The 21,430-nt window shown below is 44.1% G+C and overlaps 1 protein-coding gene across 7 annotated transcripts in view; it reads right to left on the bottom strand.

Annotated features, from left to right (window-relative positions):
• The window catches only part of TNFRSF11A (TNF receptor superfamily member 11a), a 374,190-nt gene that overhangs the window by 335,657 nt on the left and 17,103 nt on the right, over positions 1-21,430 (bottom strand). For all 7 annotated transcript variants that reach the window (XR_008376047.1, XM_053572068.1, XM_053572062.1 and 4 more), the window contains 6 exons: positions 17,851-17,932; positions 16,488-16,613; positions 12,061-12,204; positions 7,243-7,336; positions 5,858-5,952; positions 4,326-4,439 (listed from right to left, as the gene is read on the bottom strand). Coding sequence is in view for 6 of the 7 variants with exons in the window: in XM_053572068.1 (XP_053428043.1) it covers positions 4,326-4,439; positions 5,858-5,952; positions 7,243-7,336; positions 12,061-12,204; positions 16,488-16,613; positions 17,851-17,932 (655 nt within the window). In the remaining variant the exon portion in view is untranslated. The remainder of the gene's footprint in view (positions 1-4,325; positions 4,440-5,857; positions 5,953-7,242; positions 7,337-12,060; positions 12,205-16,487; positions 16,614-17,850; positions 17,933-21,430) is intronic.

The raw sequence follows: 21,430 nt of genomic DNA, 5'->3' as shown, positions 1-21,430 counted from the left end.
CAGAGTGCTGTTACAACTACAGACCTTCCCTTTCCCTTAGCAAGTTTTCTTTGTCTACCAGAGACTAGGTGAGGCATCGTAGGGAACAAAGAAGACGTATCCAAGAGGCCAATTTTCTGGTCAATTAGCTCACATATATGTAAAATAAAAGTGAAATGTACATAGAGGGCTAAATGTCAGACCCTGCTGAATGCCACCCCATCCCCAAACCTGTTCTACTGTACCTGGTTACTTCTCAGAAGAAAAAGGAATATGCTCTTTGCCACACACAAATTACATCTCCATTAACTTTTATAAAATAGAAGTGATGAAATCTGAAAGGTCAAATCTATGAATTTTTCAAAAAGTCTATGAATTTACATTATGCAAAGATAAAATTTTATCCCATCTCGGGCGGCGCCTGTGGCTCAGTGAGTAGGGCGCCGGCCCCATATACCGAGGGTGGCGGGTTCAAACCCAGCCCCGGCCAAACTGCAACCAAAAAATAGCCGGGCGTTGTGGCGGGCGCCTGTAGTCCCAGCTGCTTGGGAGGCTGAGGCAAGAGAATCGCGTAAGCCCAGGAGTTAGAGGTTGCTGTGAGCCGTGTGACGCCACGGCACTCTACCCGAGGGCCGTACAGTGAGCCTCTGTCTCTACAAAAAAAAAAAAAAAATTTATCCCATCTCTAATGAATATGTAACATTGTATCCACTATAAAGACTGAAGTTAGGAGTCATCAATTCTCCACGGGAAGATAATCACAGTTCATAATAACAGCTAAGGACATCTAACACCGACTGAGCACTCTTAAGTGTGCCAGGCACTGTGCAAAGCAATCTACACACAATTTTGTTTCTGCTGTAGACCCTATTATGTAACCTTGCTCAGGTTATTTAACCTCTCTGAGCCTCATTTCCTCCATATAAAATAGGGAAAATAATAGGGCCTACCTCACAGTGCTATTGTAAAAATTTACTTAGTACATGTAAAATGCATACAAGGTCTGACAATTATGTTCACAAACTTGCCACCATGTCCTAAAGTTGGCAGCACTGTACAAACAACCTGGTAAGGTTTCATAACCTCAGTATATCAGTACCTTACAGCTGTGTTTGTATGGATGTGTGGCAATGTCTTGTTAAGTGACATTCATTATTGTTGTGTGTTTTGTGTGCCATCACAAGAATGTCAGAGCTTGAATTAGAGCAACGAACAAACATTCGTAAATTTTTGTAAAATTTGGCACGAGTGGAAGTGAAATCAGGAACATGTTAGTCCAAGTTTGTGGAGGTGATGCCATGAAAAAAATGGCAGTATACAAATGGATTAAACATTTTTCTGGCTTGGCACCCAGAGCTCAGTGGTTAGGGCACCAGCCACATACACTGGGGCTGGTGGGTTCAAACCTGGCCCAGGCCTGCTAAACAACAATGACAACTACAACAAAAAAATAGTTGGTGTTGTGGCAGGAACCTGTAGACCCAGCTACTTGGGAGGCTGAGGCAAGAGAATCACTTGAGCCCAAGAGTTTGAGGTTGCTGTGAGCTGTAATGCTACAGCACTCTACCTAGGGCGACATAGCGAGACTCTGTCTCAAAAAAACAAAACCAAAAACCATTTTTCTGAGGGGAGAAAAAGCATCACTGATGAAGATAGTTTAGGGTGGCTAGTAATAAGCAGAACTGACAAAAAATTGCAAAAATTTGTTGAATTTTGCATTAAAATCATTGGCTGACTCTGAGAAGCATAGCAGACCAAGTAACCATTGGAAGAGAAACTCTTAATAGGAAAATATTAATTGAAAAATTTGGCAAAAACTCATGGCTCTTGCATCATGACAATGCAACAGCTCACATGGTGCTGTTTGTGAGGGAGTTTTTAGCCGGCAAGCAAATACCTATATTGGAACACCTTCCCTACTCACCTGACCTGGCCCCAATGACTTTTTTCTTTCCCTGAAGATAAAGGAATATTGAAAAGAAGACATTTTGATGACATTCAGCACATTAAGGGTAAAATGATGACAGCTTTCATGGCCATTCCAGACAAAGAGTTCCCGAATTGTTCCCAAGGTTCCAAAGGTTCCCTAGGTGACCTTTCAAAGAGTTCCTTGAAAGAGTTTCCTTCCTTTGAAAGAGTTCCTTTGAAAGGTCACCTAGGCACTGGTATCAATGCGTAGTTTCCCAAGAGGAGTAGTTCAACGGTGACCATAGTGATATTCAGCAATGAGGTATGTAGCACTTTTTGTAGGACGAGTTCACAAACTTAATTGTCAGACCTCCCATAGCTGGCATATGATAATATTCAATATGTGTCAGCTATTTTGTCATCATCATCATCACTTGCTTTTCTATCATTTTGAAATATTACAGTGAAATTACTCCCAATAAAAGGACAGTTGTAGGAATTCCTTGTAGGAATCAGTCTAGACAATCACAAACAGTACTAAAAAGAAATCTAGTAGAATCTCTATAATTGACCACCTCCTTACACCGACCACCTCAAGTTGACCTAATTTTCATAGACTGACATGCACCACATGTACATATCAGCACAGTAGGCATAAAGCCTTATGTTGACCAGTTTGTTACAGTCCTTTGGGTGGTCAACTTACAGAAGTTCTACTGTACTCACACACAGTTATATCTGCCCTGATTATCTCTCCCTTGGACAACTGCAAATACTTTCCTATCTAGTGCACTTATATTCACTTTACCAGCAAGTTTGCTTGCCAAAGCCGGGGGCTGTCCTTGCTTCCCTTTGCTAACGATACGGAGGAAACCCCCCACTTCTGCCCACAGGTCTGTGTTGTGTAGCCACTCCCTCCTCTCCAGTGTCACCTGACTGGTTCCTTGACTTTCTACTATAGCTGCATTAACCTCTTTCAACCCCCTCCACACCCTAATAAATTCTATCATCTTTCAATTACCCATTTCCTCCTCTGGGAAGCCCTGGCTTACCCCTATGGCTGGGCAGACCCTCTGTCACCTGGTACCCCGCTCTGGGCTCCTGCTTTTTGGTACTCAGCTACATGCTTCCTCCAGGACAGTACTGGCTGTGTCTAAGTAACTTAATATTGAGACCTCAGTGCCAGTTCAGTGCCTGGTAGCCAATTAAAATGTATGGGTGAATGGAGGAAGAGAAAGTGGACCTTTCCTCTTTAATTAATCTTTTGATTGCCCAGTGTTATATTAGGCCAGATAATGGTAATAAAAATAGCAAGATATGCTGGGTGTTATGAAATCATGGATGTGATATGTGAGAACTGACTAAATCACAATAAAGGAGAGGTGGGTCATATAAACAACTGAGCTCCTGAAAATGGAAGAGCTTGGTGAAATACCAGATGCTTCAGAAAAGAATGATTTGGTCTGGGTACAGTGGTTCATGCCTCTACTCCTAGCACTTTGGGAGGCCAAGGTGGGAGGATCACTTGAGGCCAGGAGTTCAAGAACAGCCTGAGCAAAATGGCAAGACCCTCATCTCTATGAAAAATAGAAAAATGAGTTAGGTGTTGTGATGTGCGCCTGTAGTTCCAGTTACTTGGGACACTTGGGAGGCTAAAGCAGGAGGATCCCTTGAGTCCAGGAGTTTGAGGTTCCTGTGAGCTATGATAATGCCACTGTACTCTAGCCTGGGCAAGAGTGAGACCCTGTCTCAAAAATTAATTAATTTTAAAAAGAGAGAGAAAGAATGACTAAGAAACATCTTTAGGAAACCTAATGAAGCCTTAAATCCTTTCATAAAAATTATACTTTAGTCTTGTAGTATACGGCCAAACATGATGTGATATTAGATACCAACAATCTTTTATAAGAAAGTTATTCCCAAGATACAAGATACTACTTTATTGTCCATGTTAAGAATAAGCACTTAAATTTATTAAATATAACTTTTTTCATCATTTTAGATTTACATTTCAAATTAACACCCCAATTGATACTTCCTCCTATTATTCATCTGAGCATTCTGTCTACATTTTAAATGTGTACATTAAAAATGGGTGTATTACAAGATCAATGCAACCCCCCCCCACCATGACCCATGCAGCGCAATCTATACAACTTAACCATAGAGCTTACAAATCATCTGTTTCCTGAGTACTAGAAGATTCTTGTTTGCTTATATACAGACACAATGTTGGTTTTTAGGTTCTTTTTGCTAGAGAACAACAAATCAGACAGAGAATGTTGTGCTTTAGTTTAAGTACCATCACCTCAAGGCATTTATTTAAACAGATCACCAAAGCAGCCAGTGGACAATCTACTCATCCTCCGAAGTGTTTACCTAGAAATAGATCTATTTTCCTTAAGGCTAATTTTTAAAAACCGCCATGCACTCAGTACCTGTTAGTGTTTTCCCTTTTTTCCTATAGTAAACACCAAAGACGACAGCAGCCACTATTGCCACGCACACAAAGAGAAGCAGGATGATTAAGCTGGGCAAGTCAATCTGGGGTTCTGTATTGGAAAAAAAGAGAAATAGGGATTATTGAATTTTACTAATTTAAAAAACAAAACCCTATACATCAAACCCCATATCAAGGATCTTGGTCTGGAATGAGCTAAGTAGGAAGGTCCCCAGCACTGACTGTGTTGGTCAGTGATCACTTACATTCTGAAGGGCGGGGCCCACAATCTAGCCCAGCCCTGCTCACTCAAGCTTCATCCCACCATGAGGCCAGCCCAGGACCCTCATGATGTTTCTACTTTAGAACAACTCTAACTGTGCTTACCACGCCACCTGGCTTCGTCTTGGCTTCCCTCCAGATTGCCTCAACCTCCCAGGTGGATGTCCTGGCAGGCAGAAGGAAGCCCCTTATCTTATCTCATTCCTAACAGCATCATGGCACCAGGGTTTTGCTGGTCTTGAGAACAGAACCACAGCCATCCTGTGAAGTATTTCTTTTCTTTTCTTTTTTTTTTTTTTTTTTGTAGAGTTTATTGCCCTCGGTAGAGTGCCGTGGCCTCACACAGCTCACAGCAACCTCCAACTCCTGGGCTTAAGCGATTCTCTTGCCTCAGCCTCCCGAGTAGCTGGGACTACAGGCGCCCGCCACAACGCCCGGCTATTTTTTGGTTGCAGTTCAGCCGGGGCCAGGTTTGAACCCGCCACCCTTGGTATATGGGGCCGGCGCCCTACTCACTGAGCCACAGGTGCCGCCCCCTGTGAAGTATTTCTGCTGCTCCGTTCATGACACCATGTGTTTCTTCATCCCTCTTGATGATGTCAGTGCCAGAAAAATCTTCACATTCTGAACTCTTGATTTACTTGTTCTGGTTTTCTGGACTCCTATTTTCCTTTCCTCTCCTTTACAAAATAGCTTTTTATTTCCTTAGTTATTTTTAAGGTTATCTGCAAAATGGTCTTTTATAAAGTGTGCTCCGATTCTCTATAACTCCGTATCCAGAATGCCTAAACATCTTCCTCTTTTCCAAAATGTCAAATCTAAACCCCGTTAACCTTGTCACTCTGTGGCCTGGGTTCTCTTGCCACATTGGGTGGATCTTCTCACCACTTTCAACATCTCTTCCAACATCTGGACCCACCTCCACACTGTCTGACTCTCCTGTAGTAACCAACCTCCACCACTAACCATCGACATTCTGTCAATCTTTAAAATTGTACTGAAGATGAATCTAATCTACAAAATGTTGCATAATTAGGTAGCTTTTATTAGTTATTTCCAAACCAATACAGAAAATTATAAGGAAACAACATCTGGAATTAAAATACCGATAAAAATGTCATATTGACCACAAACAGGACGAAATGAAAAGGGACAGATGAACTCTTGCAGGAAACATAAAGCATGTCAGTCAGGAGGGGTCTGGCCAAGCTGATCCATCTGCCAACCAAAGGCTCTTTTACAACATACCATTTGGTGGCTTTATAGATGGCAGAGAAGAACTGCAAACCACATCTGATTTCTCCGTCCCGGGATGTTCTACCGTCTTTCCAAAGATGGTACAGCTGTGGGAGGGAGAGAGTGCGGATGTGGTTAAGTGTTTTGGTTTTATATTCTTTTTTAAAATTTCAGGTTCATGTGAGGGTACAACAACCAGATTACAATGTTTGCATTTGTTAAGTAGAGTCCCTTTTGTAGGTGTGTCCTGCACCCAAGAGGTGTGCCATATCTCCTTACATTGTGCAAAATTCTTGTAAAAAAACAAATGAATGAAAGACTGTACTAGATTGCCATCTCTCTCTGGAGATGAACCCCTATCTTTTTGGACTTTTGAGGGCCTTCCATACAGGAGCAGCACATCGTGAGGGGGGAAATCAAATGAACTACAGCAGCCACTGCCCGTGTTCCTAAGAACCACTCCAGGAGTGAGGTCAATAAGAAAACGGGTCAGAGTCTTCAGTAGAGAACATCCCAGTAGCTTCAATAACCACGGCTAAGCAATATGCTTTTGATTTTGATGATTGCTGTTTGCAAGTTGAAAAATATAGAAAATCCTCTTTACTATAAAAACTGCATAGGTGGATCAGAAAATAAACACGTAATACAGAATATACTGGGAAGTGAAAGGAGGAATACATTAATTATTAGTATTCAACATCAAACATGCAATCAAAGGCCCCAGGAATTCCACCACAGACACACCGACCTAAAAGTGAAAAAGTACAGATATGAGCATCTCCATTACAAAATCGCCTATTACTGCGAAAGACTAGAAACAACCCAAATGACTATCAACAGAGAACTTACTAAATAAACTATGGTACATCTCTATAATGAAACACACCGCAGCTGTAAAAAGCCACAAAGATCTAGGTGAACTAACACAGTAAAAGCTTTAGGATATATTATGTGAATAAAAACCCCGAGGTGCTTATAGTGTGCAAATATTTATATAAAAGGAGGCTTCTATGTGTACATATACAATGCACACACAAAAAAATCTCTGAACAAACCAGTGATATTGGGAAGATGGGAAAAGCAAGAGTGGTTATTGAATGATAATAAATGTCATAAATCATTTTCAACGAAGTATGGTTAGAAAAAGGGAAAAAGAAGCTGCAACTCTAACTCACAGATCACTGAATCTATAAGACACACACAGTTTCCATCACTCGTTGGGATGAAGAATTGATTTGACTGGTTTATTTTTTCCCATGCTGAATTGACATTTTTCATTTTGAACATGACTTCAAAAGGAAGCCAAACCTAAGAGAATCTGTCTGTTTTCAACCCAGGTGAGACAGTGAGGTTGTTTAAAATCAGCAAAGTCTTTTGGCTCCTGTATCACCACTTACTTGGTCCAGGGTTTGCATTTGTCCGTGGAAGAAAAGGCATTTGAGAAGTAGCCTACAGGGCAAGGCTTGCACACGGTGTCCTGGTTGAGCTGCACTGTCAAAAGAAGTAAACAGAAAAAAACAAACAAAACACAAACAAGGACACTTAGAGATCAGCCAGGATGGTTTTCCAAGATGAGGAACTGCCCCTCTCTGCTCCCCAGCTCCCCATTCCTGCTCCTGACACCCCAAATTGCTTCAGCTCCTGCTGGCTTGTGCCAGGGAACTAGCACAAGTGAGTTACGGACTGTGTTCAGAAGTTCACTGGCTCAACATCAGACCACTGACACTGGTGTCTGAGGTCCAGGTCTGGCTAGCTCTCATCCTGACCCTTTGCTGATCAGAGCCACTGCCCCGGTCACTCACTCGTTTCCTGGTCTGAGAGTCTGTGCCCATTGCTCCTGCTGTCCATCTCCTGTTTTCCTCAGGTACCTGTCTGCTGGCCCCTTTCTGTCTTGATGGCTTACAGGCAGTGTCAGCCCCATTATTGCTTTTTCTTTCTTTCTTTTTTTCTTTTTTTTTTCCGAGACAGAATTCTTACTCTCTTGCCCCAGGCCACAGTGCCATGGAGTCATAGCTCACAGTAACTTAAGCTCAAGTGATCCTCTTGCCTTAGCTTCCTAAGCAGCTGGGACTACATGCATATACCACCATGCCCGACTAATGGCTAATTTTTCTATTTTTTTAGTAGAGATGGGTCTCCTTCTTGCTCAGACTGATTTCAAACTCCTGAGCTCAAGCAATCCACCCACCTCAGACTCCCAGAGTGCTAGCACTACAGGTGTGACATGTAATCCCTCCCCTCCATTATTGCTTTTAAGGAAAATTGTCCTAACCCCGCCTGGTGAGCTTAATCTCATCAGTCGGACTATTGAAGTGTCAACAAAGTTTTATCAATTAAAAAAAAAAAAAAAAGAACCCTATGGGTCTCTTTCTCTGAAACTAAGGGCTGGTATCAAACTTTTTCTACAAAGGGCTTTTTCTAATAATAGGCTTTGTAGGCCTTATAATCTCTGCTGTGACTACTTGAAGCAGTCACAGAAAATGTGTAAAAAAAAAAAAAAAGGAACGTGGCTATGTGCTCCAATAAAACTATAAACACAAGTGGTGGGGTAGATTTTGGAACCCTCCCTTAATCCACAGGGCTGAAAGCAAGAGTTGGTCCTGGTTAGTAAAGCTTAACTCTCTCACATTCCTCATAAACTACATTATCAAGTGTGAGATGTCTCAGGTTTCCTGTGTCTGTTACCTCAACTGCAGCTGGCATACAATGACGCTTTGGTGAGGCTATTAAAGAACACTGGCTACTATGTGATACCATTATCAGGCAATTGGCTGGTGCCCAAACCACAAATTACTCCTGAAATTAGTAGCACTTCTGTTATTTATTTTCATGAATAAAACACTAAAATAAGGAATTAAATTTTCTGTATCCAAAGTCAGGTAGGAATACATTCTTGATTTCTGCAGTTTGGCTTAACGACTAAGGTGCCTTTCACCTTGATCTAGCACTTTAATCAGCCTTGAAACTATACTCACAAAATCTCAGTTAACATCTAATAACTCACATTAATTCCAACAGCTTTTGAAAAGATAAACACAATCTAGAAGATTATGAGAAGCTCTCAAAACCAAAGAAACTCCTCAAGGGCCTGTGAGGCACACAGAGGGTAAAAGGCATTAATTTCCGCACTCTTGACTTCCATATGACTCTTTAGTAACATTGACCTGCCAGGAATACCCTGCAGGCTTTCCTTTCTCTTCTCCTTTTCTCAATCCCACTTTATAAAAGAAGGTACACTTGTTATCCATCCCAAGCCCTGCTATGGTGCCAAACCTCTGAGATGCCAAACAAAAGGACAAGCCAAAATATTTGGTAATGGCAAAGCTCCTGCATTCAGAACACCCCACACATCTTCTATAGTTCCCTATCTTTTAAAGGCAAAGTAGGGAAATAGAAATGGGGCATTTGGGGACCAGGCTGAATTGCCCTGAATTCAAATATACTGCAAGGTGGGGCACAAGTGACAATTTCAACCATCCACCTCTTCACATTTATCCTCCACCTGTTGTCAAAGGTGCAAGGTGCACCATTCCCAAAGGTGCAAGGCAGAGAGAACATTGTCAGAAACCCTGATGTGATGTGCAGACGACAATCTCAAAGAAAGGGCTCTGGGCCTTGTCTATCAGAATTCAGAGAGACGTTACTATAACAGGGAGATTTACTTCAATAATTTAAAAAGATCAAGTTAGACTTTTTCCAAGAGAAAGCGCGTCTATTTTAGTCAATGCATTTTATAATAAGGCCTGTCAGTTAGATTCTGTAATGGACATTTTCCTCACTATGAAGTGAAATGAATATTTTAATTCTCCCAACACTGTCCAAGCATTTTGTGTTACAAGCAAGTGCCTCTAAATAAATGATTAATAATTATAAATAATCACGTTATGTCTTGAAAACCAGTTTTGTTATATTTCCCAGAAGTAGGGAAAGCAAAGGACTCTAAAAATACTTTTGTGAGTCAAAAGGATTTCAATTTCTTTACTTTCAATAAAATTAAGGACTCAATTAAGTTCTCAACTGCTCATTCAAAATAACAGGGTGAAAGCTAGAGCATGCTGGCATTCCACCCTGAAATCTCAAGCGGGTCGCGGCCCTGAGTTTCAGCTCTCCTGTTGCAGCGCACACAAGCCTATGCTGCCAAAAGGGGGATTGAAATGTCCAGCAGAGTAGATAAGAAAGTAGCCTGAGAAATGTCTACTTAGAGATCGATAGATTAGAAACAAGAATACAAATATAACTAGAAAATAGTTCCCCCCCAGATACCGGGCAGCCGTCAGCACCTTCACCTACAGGCTGTAACTTTCCCTGGGTACATCCCTGCCCCGCCCCCCAGAAGTATTCCTAGATTTGTAGCTTAGCACTCCCTGTCCTTCAGCCTAACAACTTTCTTCCCTAAACAAAGAACTGCCTGTTTAATTAAAGCATGAAGCTGTTACCTTTTCACTTTTTGCCTTGTAAGAACATGCCCTGAGTTCTGGGCTCAGGGCAGCCCCGTCTCATGGGTCAGGACACCATGTGTGTGTGAGAGATTTTCTCAGCCCTTCTCTCCCTTTGTCTGCCAGACCCCGGCAGTCAGGTCAGCTTCGTGAACCCCCTGTTCACTGGTAACAGCTCAGTTCCTACGCTGCTAGAAATAACTTTTTTTCTTTTTCTGAGGCAGAGTTTCATCTTGTTGCCCTGGGTAGAGTGCCGTGGTGTTATCATAGCTCACAGCAACCTCAAACTCCTCTTGTGGCAAAGATCCTCTTGCCACAGCCTCCTGAGTAGCTGGGAATACAGGTGCCCGCCACCACATCTGGCTAGTTTTTTCTATTTTTAGTAGAGACGGGTCTTGCTCTTGTTCAGGCTTGTCTCAAACTCCTGAGCTCAAGCAATCCACCCGCCTTGGCTTGCCAGAGTGCTAGGACTACAGGCACGAGCCACTGTGCCCAACCTAAAAATAACTTCTGACACCTCATCATTAGGTAACCTTGGACATGTAAGTCAGAAGGTACAGTGGGAACTGAGACGTACTCCTTTAACAAAAGTCTTCCTTAGCCATTATTCATGTAAATAAGTTTCTCAGCCCTTACACACATAACAACAAAATGTGGAAATAGAATTCCATTCACTATGAAGTTCAAAAGTTTTTATGTTAATGGTGATAACATAGTAAAATAGAATATATCTATTTTTGACCAATTGTGTAATAACAAATATAGTGGCAACACGGTCCAAATATTTTCAACCCTGAGAACCTTGAGCTGTCGTAAATTAAAAAACAAAAAGATTTCAAATAAGTGCATATTTTTGATCTAAAGGAGAATGAAAGAGGGATTAGTAAAAGACTTCTGAGCATAACAATGTATTAGGATAAAATTCTGTGGGAAAGATGAAATGGATCTGCATCAGAGGAGAAAAGGGAACTTGTAAAACTTCCCAACAGTTAAATATGATTAGTCCTTTTTTTTTGTTGTTGTTGTAGAGACAGAGTCTCACTTTATGGCCCTCAGTAGAGTGCTGTGGCCTCACACAGCTCACAGCAACCTCCAACTCCTGGGCTGAAGCGATTCTCTTGCCTCAGCCTCCCGAGCAGCTGGGACTACAGGCACCCGCCACAACGCCCGGCTATTTTTTGGTTGCAGTTTGGCCGGGGCCGGGTTTGAACCCGCCACCCTCGGTATATGGGGCCGGCGCCCTACCGACTGAGCCACAGGCGCAATGATGATGGGTATTGCTATGGTGTTTAGATTGCCCTGAATACTGTTTTAAGTGTCACTGCTGTTATAATTACCTGGGAACCCAATCCTTAGCAACTCTTTAAATTTGTAATAAAACATTTTAGATGTCAACAAAAAAATGTGCCTGGGAGTGGGGAGGTTGTATGTTTTTTTCAAAATTCTGATAAGGGAGCGGCCAATTTTATTCAAAGTTTAACCACCCAGCTCTATCCGATTTGCTCTGAAGTGGGCACCGTGAGGTTTCAGGGTTGGAAGAGCCCCAGTGCCACGAAGGCAGTGACAGGAGCCTGTGGGCCGACTGCTCCCGTCCCCTTCCAAGATTCTAAGCCGGGGAGTCCTTCTGGGACCTTGTGGAACATCAAGGGGTCCCTTCAACCCTCAAGTTCCTGCCCCCTGTGCCACCTGGAGCTCTGGGGCATTAATGCTGCTGTTATCACAGCCACCTCCAAGCTCGCCCGGCCCTAACCGCGCGGCACCCGCACAAACCCAACGTACACGGGTGCTGGGCGCCCAGGCCCGGCGCGCACTCGGCGTTGCGGCGGCAGCACTCGCAGTCCTGGCTCCAGTGGTAGCCGGCCGTGCAGGCGCAACGTCGCGGGGCCGTGCGGTTGCCTGGCTCCACCGCCACTAGGGCCTTGCCTGCGGGAGACAAAGACAGGTCAGCAGCGGCCAGGGACAGGGCCCCGTCCATGTCGCCCGGCTGCCCACCTGGCTCGCTCACAGCATGAATCACTCTGGACACTATGTTTAAGGGACCCCCAAGTTCCTCCTGGCACTTCCTGACAGTTAAGAATTTCATAGGCTTTTAGAAAAGTCAATGTGCATGTTAGTAGGAAGGTAAAGACTGGAGAATTTATGATCATTGCATGTTTGTCCTAATAGAGAACAGTCAGGGGTAGTGCCCGGCTTCTTGGATTTACCAGTCTCCCTAGTAAATCCCAATGTCATAAATAGTCTCGACATGAGAAATACTAGATTGGACCCAAGAGAATGGGGTTTCTGGAGATCTGGGATTCATGTTGGACTCCCCAAGGGTCCCAAGGTGAGAACGGGAGTCCCTGTGTGGCAGGAAAGTGGAGAAAGCACAGAGGCAGCCCTGACCACAAGCGGGAACCCACGTCCCCCAGACCCTGTCCCTTCTTACACCACACCCAGGAAAAAGCCCGCCTTACTCTAAGTCTCCCGTCCTCTTCCAGGTTTTCTGGAACGTAGATATGTGGGGACTGATCTTTGTAAACCACACACCACAGAATCCATCCTCATTATTTGCAGATTTATATCTGCAATTCATCTACTTGATAAAATTTATCATCCCCAAATCAATACCTTTGCAATCATTTATGGACATGTACAAAACGGGGTAATTTTGAGTCATTCCTGCTCAGGGTCCTGAGGAAGAACCAGGTGACACTACGCCTCCTTGTTTCGCCTCTCATGCTGTAAACAAGTGTCCTTTTTGAGTCCATGATCCAATGCCACGGTTCCCTCATTTTTGTGCTTTCTGTCCATGATTTCTCTGTTTAAAACACCCCCCCGAGCCTGGTGCTCTGGTGCTTTCTGTGTCTCTCAGCGTGACAAGGCTGCCATGGTGACCAAGGTGTGACATGGATGACGTGTGTGAGGTAAACCTTGTTCAGGCATGAGTTGGAGAGCTGCTTCCCCGAGTGCCACGAGGACTGTGTATCAAATGAAGTGTCTTTACACAGGACACACATAAAACAAAGTTTTGTGTTGATCATCGATGAAAATGCTGTTGACAGGAACCTAACCTAACCCTGAATTTTTTCCTAGGAGCAATGGCTGGGGATTTGCTAATTCAGGGTTTGCAGTGACTTACGGATCAAAATACTGTGAGTAAGAATCAACATGTGCGTGCACATGGTCCAGACAGCTTACAGCCCATGGGACTATCTCACCTAGACTGTCCATATGGCCCTGGAATCTTATATTCCTGCATACTTAAAGGACTTCCAAGGGAAAATGAAATAAAGCAGAAATCACTTGCCACTTGCGTTGTCTCATGTTACTGCCAGCAGGAAGGGGACAGTCACTATTTTCATTGTTGTAGGACTTGAGTGTGTTAAACCCGGAGATGTCCCCATTCCCTTTAATGCCCACATTCTGAGGCTCAGGTCAGCAGCCTTGCAGCACCAAGGCCAAAATGCAGAGACCTGGACCTAAGCCATGGGGACATGGATACGTGCCACTTTTGAGGAAAATTCAAAATTCAAAATTCAAAATTCCTGTGACCCCAGGAACCCACACAAATGTAAGTGGTGTGGGTGATGAATAATTTTCACATATTTTTAGATGGCTTAATGCATCAGGTTTTTTGTTTTAATCAATTTTGGCAGTAGACAGAATGAATCTTTATTTCCAAGAGACAGCAGTGAGTCAAGGTCATCACTCAGCACTGGGAAATAAAAATACTTGATCAGATGCTTCCACTCAGTGAAGTTTCCATGTTACCGTCTCCAGACAAAATCAGCCAGCGGTCTCTACCACATTAGAAAAACTGTGATGTTGGGCGGCACCTGTGGCTCAGTCGGTAAGGCGCCGGCCCCATATACCGAGGGTGGCGGGTTCAAACCCGGCCCGGCCAAACTGCAACCAAAAAATAGCTGGGCGTTGTGGCGGGCGCCTGTAGTCCCAGCTACTCGGGAGGCTGAGGCAAGAGAATCGCTTAAGCCCAGGAATTGGAGGTTGCTGTGAGCTGTGTGAGGCCACGGCACTCTACCAAGGGCCATAAAGTGAGACTCTGTCTCTACAAAAAAAAAAAAAGAAAAACTGTGATGTTAAAAACAATACTTAATTCTTAATTCTGTCCAATGGAAAAAAACTCTGTAAACAGGGATGAATCCAGTAGCAATGAGTCTCCCCAGTTCCTGGACTGAGGTCACTAAAACGAATGTTTCACAAAAGCCATCAGGAATCTTAGGGAAATGGCTGATTGTAGTTTAGGACAGAGGTTGTCCAAAGTAGGCCTGGAAGCAATGGAGCTCTTAAGGATACCTGAGGCTGTATCAGAATAGTCCGAGTGAGGAGTGTGAATGGCTCACACCTGTAATCCTAGTACTTTGGGCAACTCAGGCAGGAGGATCACTTGATGTCAGGAGGTGGAGACCAGCCTGAGCAAGAGTGAGACCCCCTCTGTACAAAAAATAGAAAAATTAGCTGGGCATGGTGTGTGCTGGTAGTCGCAGCAACTCAAGAGTCTGAGATGGGAGGAAGAGTTGAGCCCAGAGTTTGAGGTCACAGTGAGCTATGATGACGCTATGGCACTCTAGCCCAGGAGACAGAGAAAGAGAGACTGTGTCTCAACAATGACAACAAGTAAGACTTGGAGCTGACTCGAGCATGTGGTACAATCTGAGCACCTGTAGAGCTAGTAACTGCAACAGACAGAAATACCTCAGATATATCTAAATCCAAAAGGTCAGAATATTAATGCAAATCCTTGGAAGTAAACTTGGTAATCTTCAGACAGGGTCTCACTATGTTGCCCTTGGTGGAGTGCCGTGGCATCACAGCTCACAACCTCAAACTCTTGGGCTTAAGCGATTCTCTTGCCTTAGCTTCCCAAGTAGCTGAGACTATAGGCACCCGTCACAACGCCTGCCTATTTTTTTGTTGCAGTTGTCATTGTTGTTTACTGGCCCGGGTTGGGTTTGAACCTGCCATCCTCGGGGCACGTGGCTGGTGCCATAACCACTGTGCTGCGGGTGCCAAGCCTCAGCTTGATAATCTTGATAATTAAGGCACTGCTTTTAAAAGTGGTAAATAAAGTTATTAGCAGTTATTCGGCCTTTTCTATGTGTAGTGCACTTCAGGGTAACAAATAGTTGCTGAGGGAAGTTTCTCTTTATAAAGGATGCCAGCTAATAAGTGAAGAAGAAATAAGAGAATGGGGGCCTCTAATAAATAAGAAGAAATAAGAGAATGCAGCCCCCTAATAAAAACTGATAAACAGCATGATCTTTAGCAGCTGCTAATATCACAAAGAGAGATAAGCAGCTACTATACCATTGCGTATGAACTATATTATTTATGGAGGAATTTTGCCAAAAAAACAAAAACCCAACCCCCCAAACCAACAAACAAACGAAAAAAAAAGAAAGCACAATGTGACTGGCCTTCTGGCCCTGACAACCAATTTACAGGGGGTACGTGGTATGTATAGGGAATACATTAAGTGACGCCAAGAGAATACAACTGGCAAAATCCAGACTGTGGAAACTCCACAGGACTAACAACGTGTGTTCCTGACAAATAAAGTGAATGGTAAAGGGGAAAAGACAGAGAAAGGAACCTCTAGTTGAAGAAGCTTCAGAGATGTATTTTGATTCTGACTCCTATTTAGTTATAGAAATAAACTGTAACTAAAAACATATTTGATGCTAAACCCCACCCTCCAACAATATGGCAGGCTAGTCTGCTAAGGAGATCTAACTGCAGAGTTAATAAAACATTTACAGAGTAGGGAAAAGGTGAAAGAGTCAGAGATACGGTTTTGTTTCCTGCTTCCCATCTGTTAGCCCTAGAGAAGCAGTTCAACCTCTCTAAGTCTCAGTTTTTCATCTTTAAAATAGGTTAACTTTGGGGACCTGCTAGGGTTCTGGGAACCAACACATGTGGGAACCTGTTGGAAATGTTGTGTCAACTGTAAGGTGTTCTCCACTATTAAACTGCAACAGGAGCACATTCCACAACAAACTTTCTGGGTTGAATCATCTTAACTTTAACCAGGGCTTCAGGGATCTAAATCGCGTCTTTCTGGGGGTTTGTGGTTATAGCTTCTTTCTGAGCCTTTCGTAAGTATTGGCTACATCTAAAAATGTCTGTGTCGCTTAGGAGATCAGAGGGACAAAAGACAAACACTGGGTTTTGACCTACCCAGGGGCGCACTAGTGTAACTAACTCACCCATATCACAAACTTTATGCAGCAAGCATTTGTCTTCTTCGTTCCAGGCATCCAAGTATTCATCAGGGCCACAGGGCAGACATATACTGTCTGAGGTAGTAGTGCATTTAGAAGACATGTACTTTCCTTAAATTTAAAGGGGAAAATGTACCAATCAAAGAACAAACATGGACACAAAGCAAAATGACAACAAAAATGGCACCAGTCTATTGGATCGACTTACACGCCCATGATCCCAGAGGCCCCCGAAGACGACATGATACGGGATGTGAAGTTCACTGCACCATGCACCTAGGACCCCTGGCTCCTCGGGCTGCTCAGGTGGCTAAATAACCTCCCTGGGTTTGCTGAGTGTGCAGTCATGACCACGGCTCGGTTCTTTGGAGTAAAAGAGCGTCACTCTTTGCACTAAAAAACTTAGCTAAGGAGGAGAGCTAGGGTTTTTAAACTAGGCCCTGAAGAACTTGAGGGGCTTCCTGGAACCCATTCAGGGAACAAGGGGGCTAAGCAAGAGGAACTTCATTATCCCTTTCCCCGTCCCATCTTCAAACTCCCCTCTGCTGTCAATCTGGGTAGTTAACTTCTTGTGTCCTACACGCACTGTGGGCTCATGGTTAACTTGTTTTGACCAAGAGTCAGTCCCTCTCTCTCTCTCTTTCTTACACACACACATACACACACACACTTGAAAAAGAAAATCACTGGATCTTGGTTCTATACATCCAAGAAATAGTCATCACTGAAATATCCTAAGGGCCTTGTTATAAGATAACCCACCCATCTCTCCTCTCTCTAGAACAAAGACAGAGTGTGGACCCAGTGAGCTAGGGACTTCACTGGGGCTGCAGAAATACTTGGCCACACTCCTGGCAGAACAACTGTGGGAGGTGGTGGCCAGTCCACCTTCCGTTCCTCAGCACGTATGTGGGAGAAGGTCTGATAAGGGTTTCGGCAGTTCTCAGAAGGAATAATTCCAGTACAGTTTTATTTTATTATCACAAAATAAAATTTCTGTGAAAACAATTTTAAACAGCCGTGGCATTTCACATTTTGAGAGTTTGAATCATAAAGTGATAAAATATGGTTTCAAGAGAAAATGTCCTGCTGTTTCAAGAAACAGTGTTGTGGAAAATTGTGTTTCAGTACAAATTAAATACTGGATTCTAAAACTGCTTTTGATCTTTAAGTGATTTTACTTATTTTATAGAGAAAAAAAGTTCTGTCTTCACAGTGACACACATTACTACTTGCCACTGCCATGAAAAGTCTATCCCATTTCTCTTTTCACCTGACAAACAAAACAAAACAACGGAAGTCCCACCCACTTCTAAGGAACAGTGGGAGGTGCTCGGAGTGGGCGTACCTGGTTCACATTTGCGGCAGCATCGTCCAAGAAGCTCATAATGCCTCTCGCTGGGACACGGAAGAGGGAGCTGCAACGTCACCTGAAAAGAACAGAGACATCAGATAGTGATTGTAAGCTCTTTCTGGATAAAACAAAAACTGACTCACCAAGTTACATTTCTATATAGCATAAGAAAATACCACAAACAGTTCTGAAACTGCTCTCTGTACTATCACCTCCAAAAATATCCCTCTCCTATTTCCTGCCCATTTTCCCCTAAGAATGTATAAAATTAACACTTTCGCACAGGCCTTGAAACCTGTTTAGGCATGACAACCATTTAAATATTTAAAGCCATCTTAGTAATACTCATAGCAATATGATAGATTAAAGGAAATTTACAAATTATGCACAGTTTAAAAAACCACTTTGACGAGCCAGAGCCACGTACAAATGAGTCGCACTTCCCCAGTGTCAGGCAGACCGCACACTCAGACTGCGCTGGTCACAGGAACAGAATAAGGCTCCAGAATATGATTATACCAGGGATACCAGAATATGATTATACCAGGATACCGAATTTGGCCTCACAAGCTATGTCTGAATTTAAAAAATGTTCGATGTTGGTTACCTTCTAAGATGTTAAACGTGGAAAAATTTTTAAAAAGTGGAGAGGTGTTGTAGGAGTTTCACAGACTAGGTCCTAATCGCCTGGACAAGCTGCCTAAGCTTTCTGAGCCTCCAGTTCCTTTCTGGTTCAAAATAGTATGATTATAATATAAATACTAGTGTCTGAATCTGCCTAAGTAAAACAAAAGAAAAGAAAACAGCCCAGGCCACTGTAATCACCCATAGATTCTTATCAGTTTGCTGCAGGAAGGCTCTTTTCCTCATCAGCATTCTCAGAGTGAGAAAAAAAAACAGTTCTGTGATAAGCTCGGAAACTGAACAGTGAAACTGAAGAGCTGGGTTAGCTGAACAGCCGTCAGTTTACACACTCTACAGTCAGGGTCCCACTGGGTCCCAGGGATACGAAGTTACAAACCTCCCCCTCAAGGGGCTTAGAGTCCAATGGTGAACAAACTGCCCGGTGAGTCTGCGAGGAGGCAGACAGCAAAAGGTGGCCAGGGAAGGGTTCCCAAGGGAGCCTGTCAACCAGCCCTGCCCTACAGGATACACAGAAGTCAGCCTGATGAGGAAACAGGCAGGCAGGCAGAGGCAGGGCTAGGGAAGACTTTTTAGACAGTGTGAACAGTGGAACAGGTCAAGCAGAGGCAGTGAGGGCTGATCTTCAGCCTGGCTAGAGCCCAGTGTCACAAAGGCAGTCAGAAGAGGGCTTCCTGTCCATAGAGAGAGCTCAGATGGAGGGGACAGAAATAATACGGCTTGGAAGAAGCTACACGCCTTCAAAATGCCTCAGTCACAGAAGAAAGGAAGTTTCATCAAGAAAGCACCAAGTCTAAGAGACCCGAGGCTTGCTGAGTATGTGTGTGTGTGGGGGGGGGGAGGGGGTGGTGGGTGATGCAGCTAAGACAAACCTCTCTGAACTCACCCTGGCCAGGCAGAGGGCTTCCACGGAGGGCTGGGGGCTGACACTGCTAGAAGGTCCCAGTGTGTGCCAGTGGGGCGATGTGTGCCAGCAGGGTCGGAGCTGGACTTGCTGACACTTCCCAGGGATACCAGTGCATTCCACCGGGTGACACGGGCTTACGGACATGGCAGTGAGACCGGTGGAAATGAGGAGGAATGGCTTAAAAGAAGATACTGTGCCTTTCCCCTCTGGTCTCTTTTTGTTTTTATAGGAATCTGCTTCCCTGGAGGCAGAGACTGCCCTTCTCGGGTCTCTGTGGCAATGTGCATAGATGACAAAAGGCAGAAAGAGCAGAGCAAAGGGGCAGCACCCCATGCGGCCAGTGCAGACGGACAAACGGGGTTCGTCTGAGCCTGAGGATCTGCTAACACCACACACGGCTATGGCGCTGATGACGAAGGCAAGCAGGATGGGTATGTCATTGGGCTGTACTTCAGAAGAGAAAACCAACTGCTTCTTACCCAGAAGAAAGTGGCACAGTCTGTGCAAGATAAGCACACACCTTGACTGTGTTACACACACAGAAAGGTACTTTTTAGGGGAATTTGGTAAAAGGGCCACCCCTGAACCAGCTGCCCAGGGGCGCTGTCACATGCCACTGGCTGTGTCCCGGGCTCCCTGCCCCAGTGCCTGTTGGGCACCGTATGACCTGGACATGCGGGCAGTTACGTCCACGTTCAGGGGTGTGGCTGTGATTTATTCACCCCACACACTGTCTAACCCAGCAGCTCTGCACCTCTTTGCAAAAAGATGGGGAAGTCACTGTCTCCAGAAGTGACCAAATGTCCCAACTCTTAAACAGATTTTCAAATTATTCCCTAAAATCCATTTCTCTCTCCTATGCTTATACCTTACTATGACTTCTCACCTGGACATGCCTCCCTCTTCTTAAAAAAATTGAGATATCATTCACATACCATAAAATTTAACCTTTAAAAGTATACCATTCAGTGATTTTTTTTTTTAGTATTTTCACAGGTTGTACAAATCACTATTTAATTCCAGAACCTTTTCATCACTCCAAAACTGACATGTCCACTAGACAGAGCTACAGGATTACAGATCTTTGAAAAAGTAGCAGACATTTTGCTACTAAAAAAAAATCTGCTATGGTGTGGCAGAAAGTCATGGTTTTAATATCATGTTAGTTACAGCTTAAGTGTAACTTTGTTCTCTAGTTACATAGTATACTTTGACGCATATCTTCATATATGTGCAACTTAAAAGGTAACATACAGACTTTCTATTTAAGGAAATGTGGTTTAGAGGTAGAAAAAAAAATCTGGAAAGCTCCTTGGGGTGTCCAAACATGCAAGAGAAGACAAAGCCAGCCTTTCTCCCCCCTTTCCTCTTCTTTTTTGCTCTCTGCTCCCAACTTTCTTTCCCTCCGCTTGCAAACCCAGTCCTAGGATGAACCCTCTTGTGAGAGGACTTTGTGACCCTCCCAGGCCTTGCTCAGCACGTGAAGCCTGCCCTGTGCTAGACTCACTTGAACCCTGTCCCCCAGCGGGCTCCCTGGCTTGCTCCCGCATTGCAGTCCCTGTGTTTATTAGGAAGTCCAGTTCTTCTGATGCTCCAGCCTGTCCTCTGAGGTCGACTGTACTTGTCCCTCGCTGCTGCAGGACGGACTAGCTCTTTTCTTGCTCCTAACTCCCAGATTCCACCTGAACCTATGATGGATCTTCTTGTCCCTCTACCTGGAAAGCCTGTCAGGTACATCCTCAGGGGTCATTTCTTGGTATATGAATGAACAGATGTCCTTCGGCCAGACAGCTCGTTCCTTGCCCCTTCCTTCTGTCTGACCCCTCCTGCTGTCCAGTTCTGATGTCCACCATCTCACCACTGGCTATCCTGCCCACCAGCAGATGGCAAGAGCCCACATATGGCTCAAGACCCTCCTGACAGTGGCTCTACCCTGCCCACTTTTGCCTCTGACTTTCCCTTCCAATTTGGGGGGGACCCAGAATTTGGGCCTGACTCCATCCTCCAAGACCAAGGTCCCCACAG

This window comes from Nycticebus coucang, chromosome 19, assembly GCF_027406575.1.
Source record: "Nycticebus coucang isolate mNycCou1 chromosome 19, mNycCou1.pri, whole genome shotgun sequence".
NCBI lineage: Eukaryota > Metazoa > Chordata > Mammalia > Primates > Lorisidae > Nycticebus > Nycticebus coucang.
The sequence above is the reverse complement of the archived record's forward strand: the minus strand, read 5'-3'. Positions and strand labels throughout refer to the sequence as shown.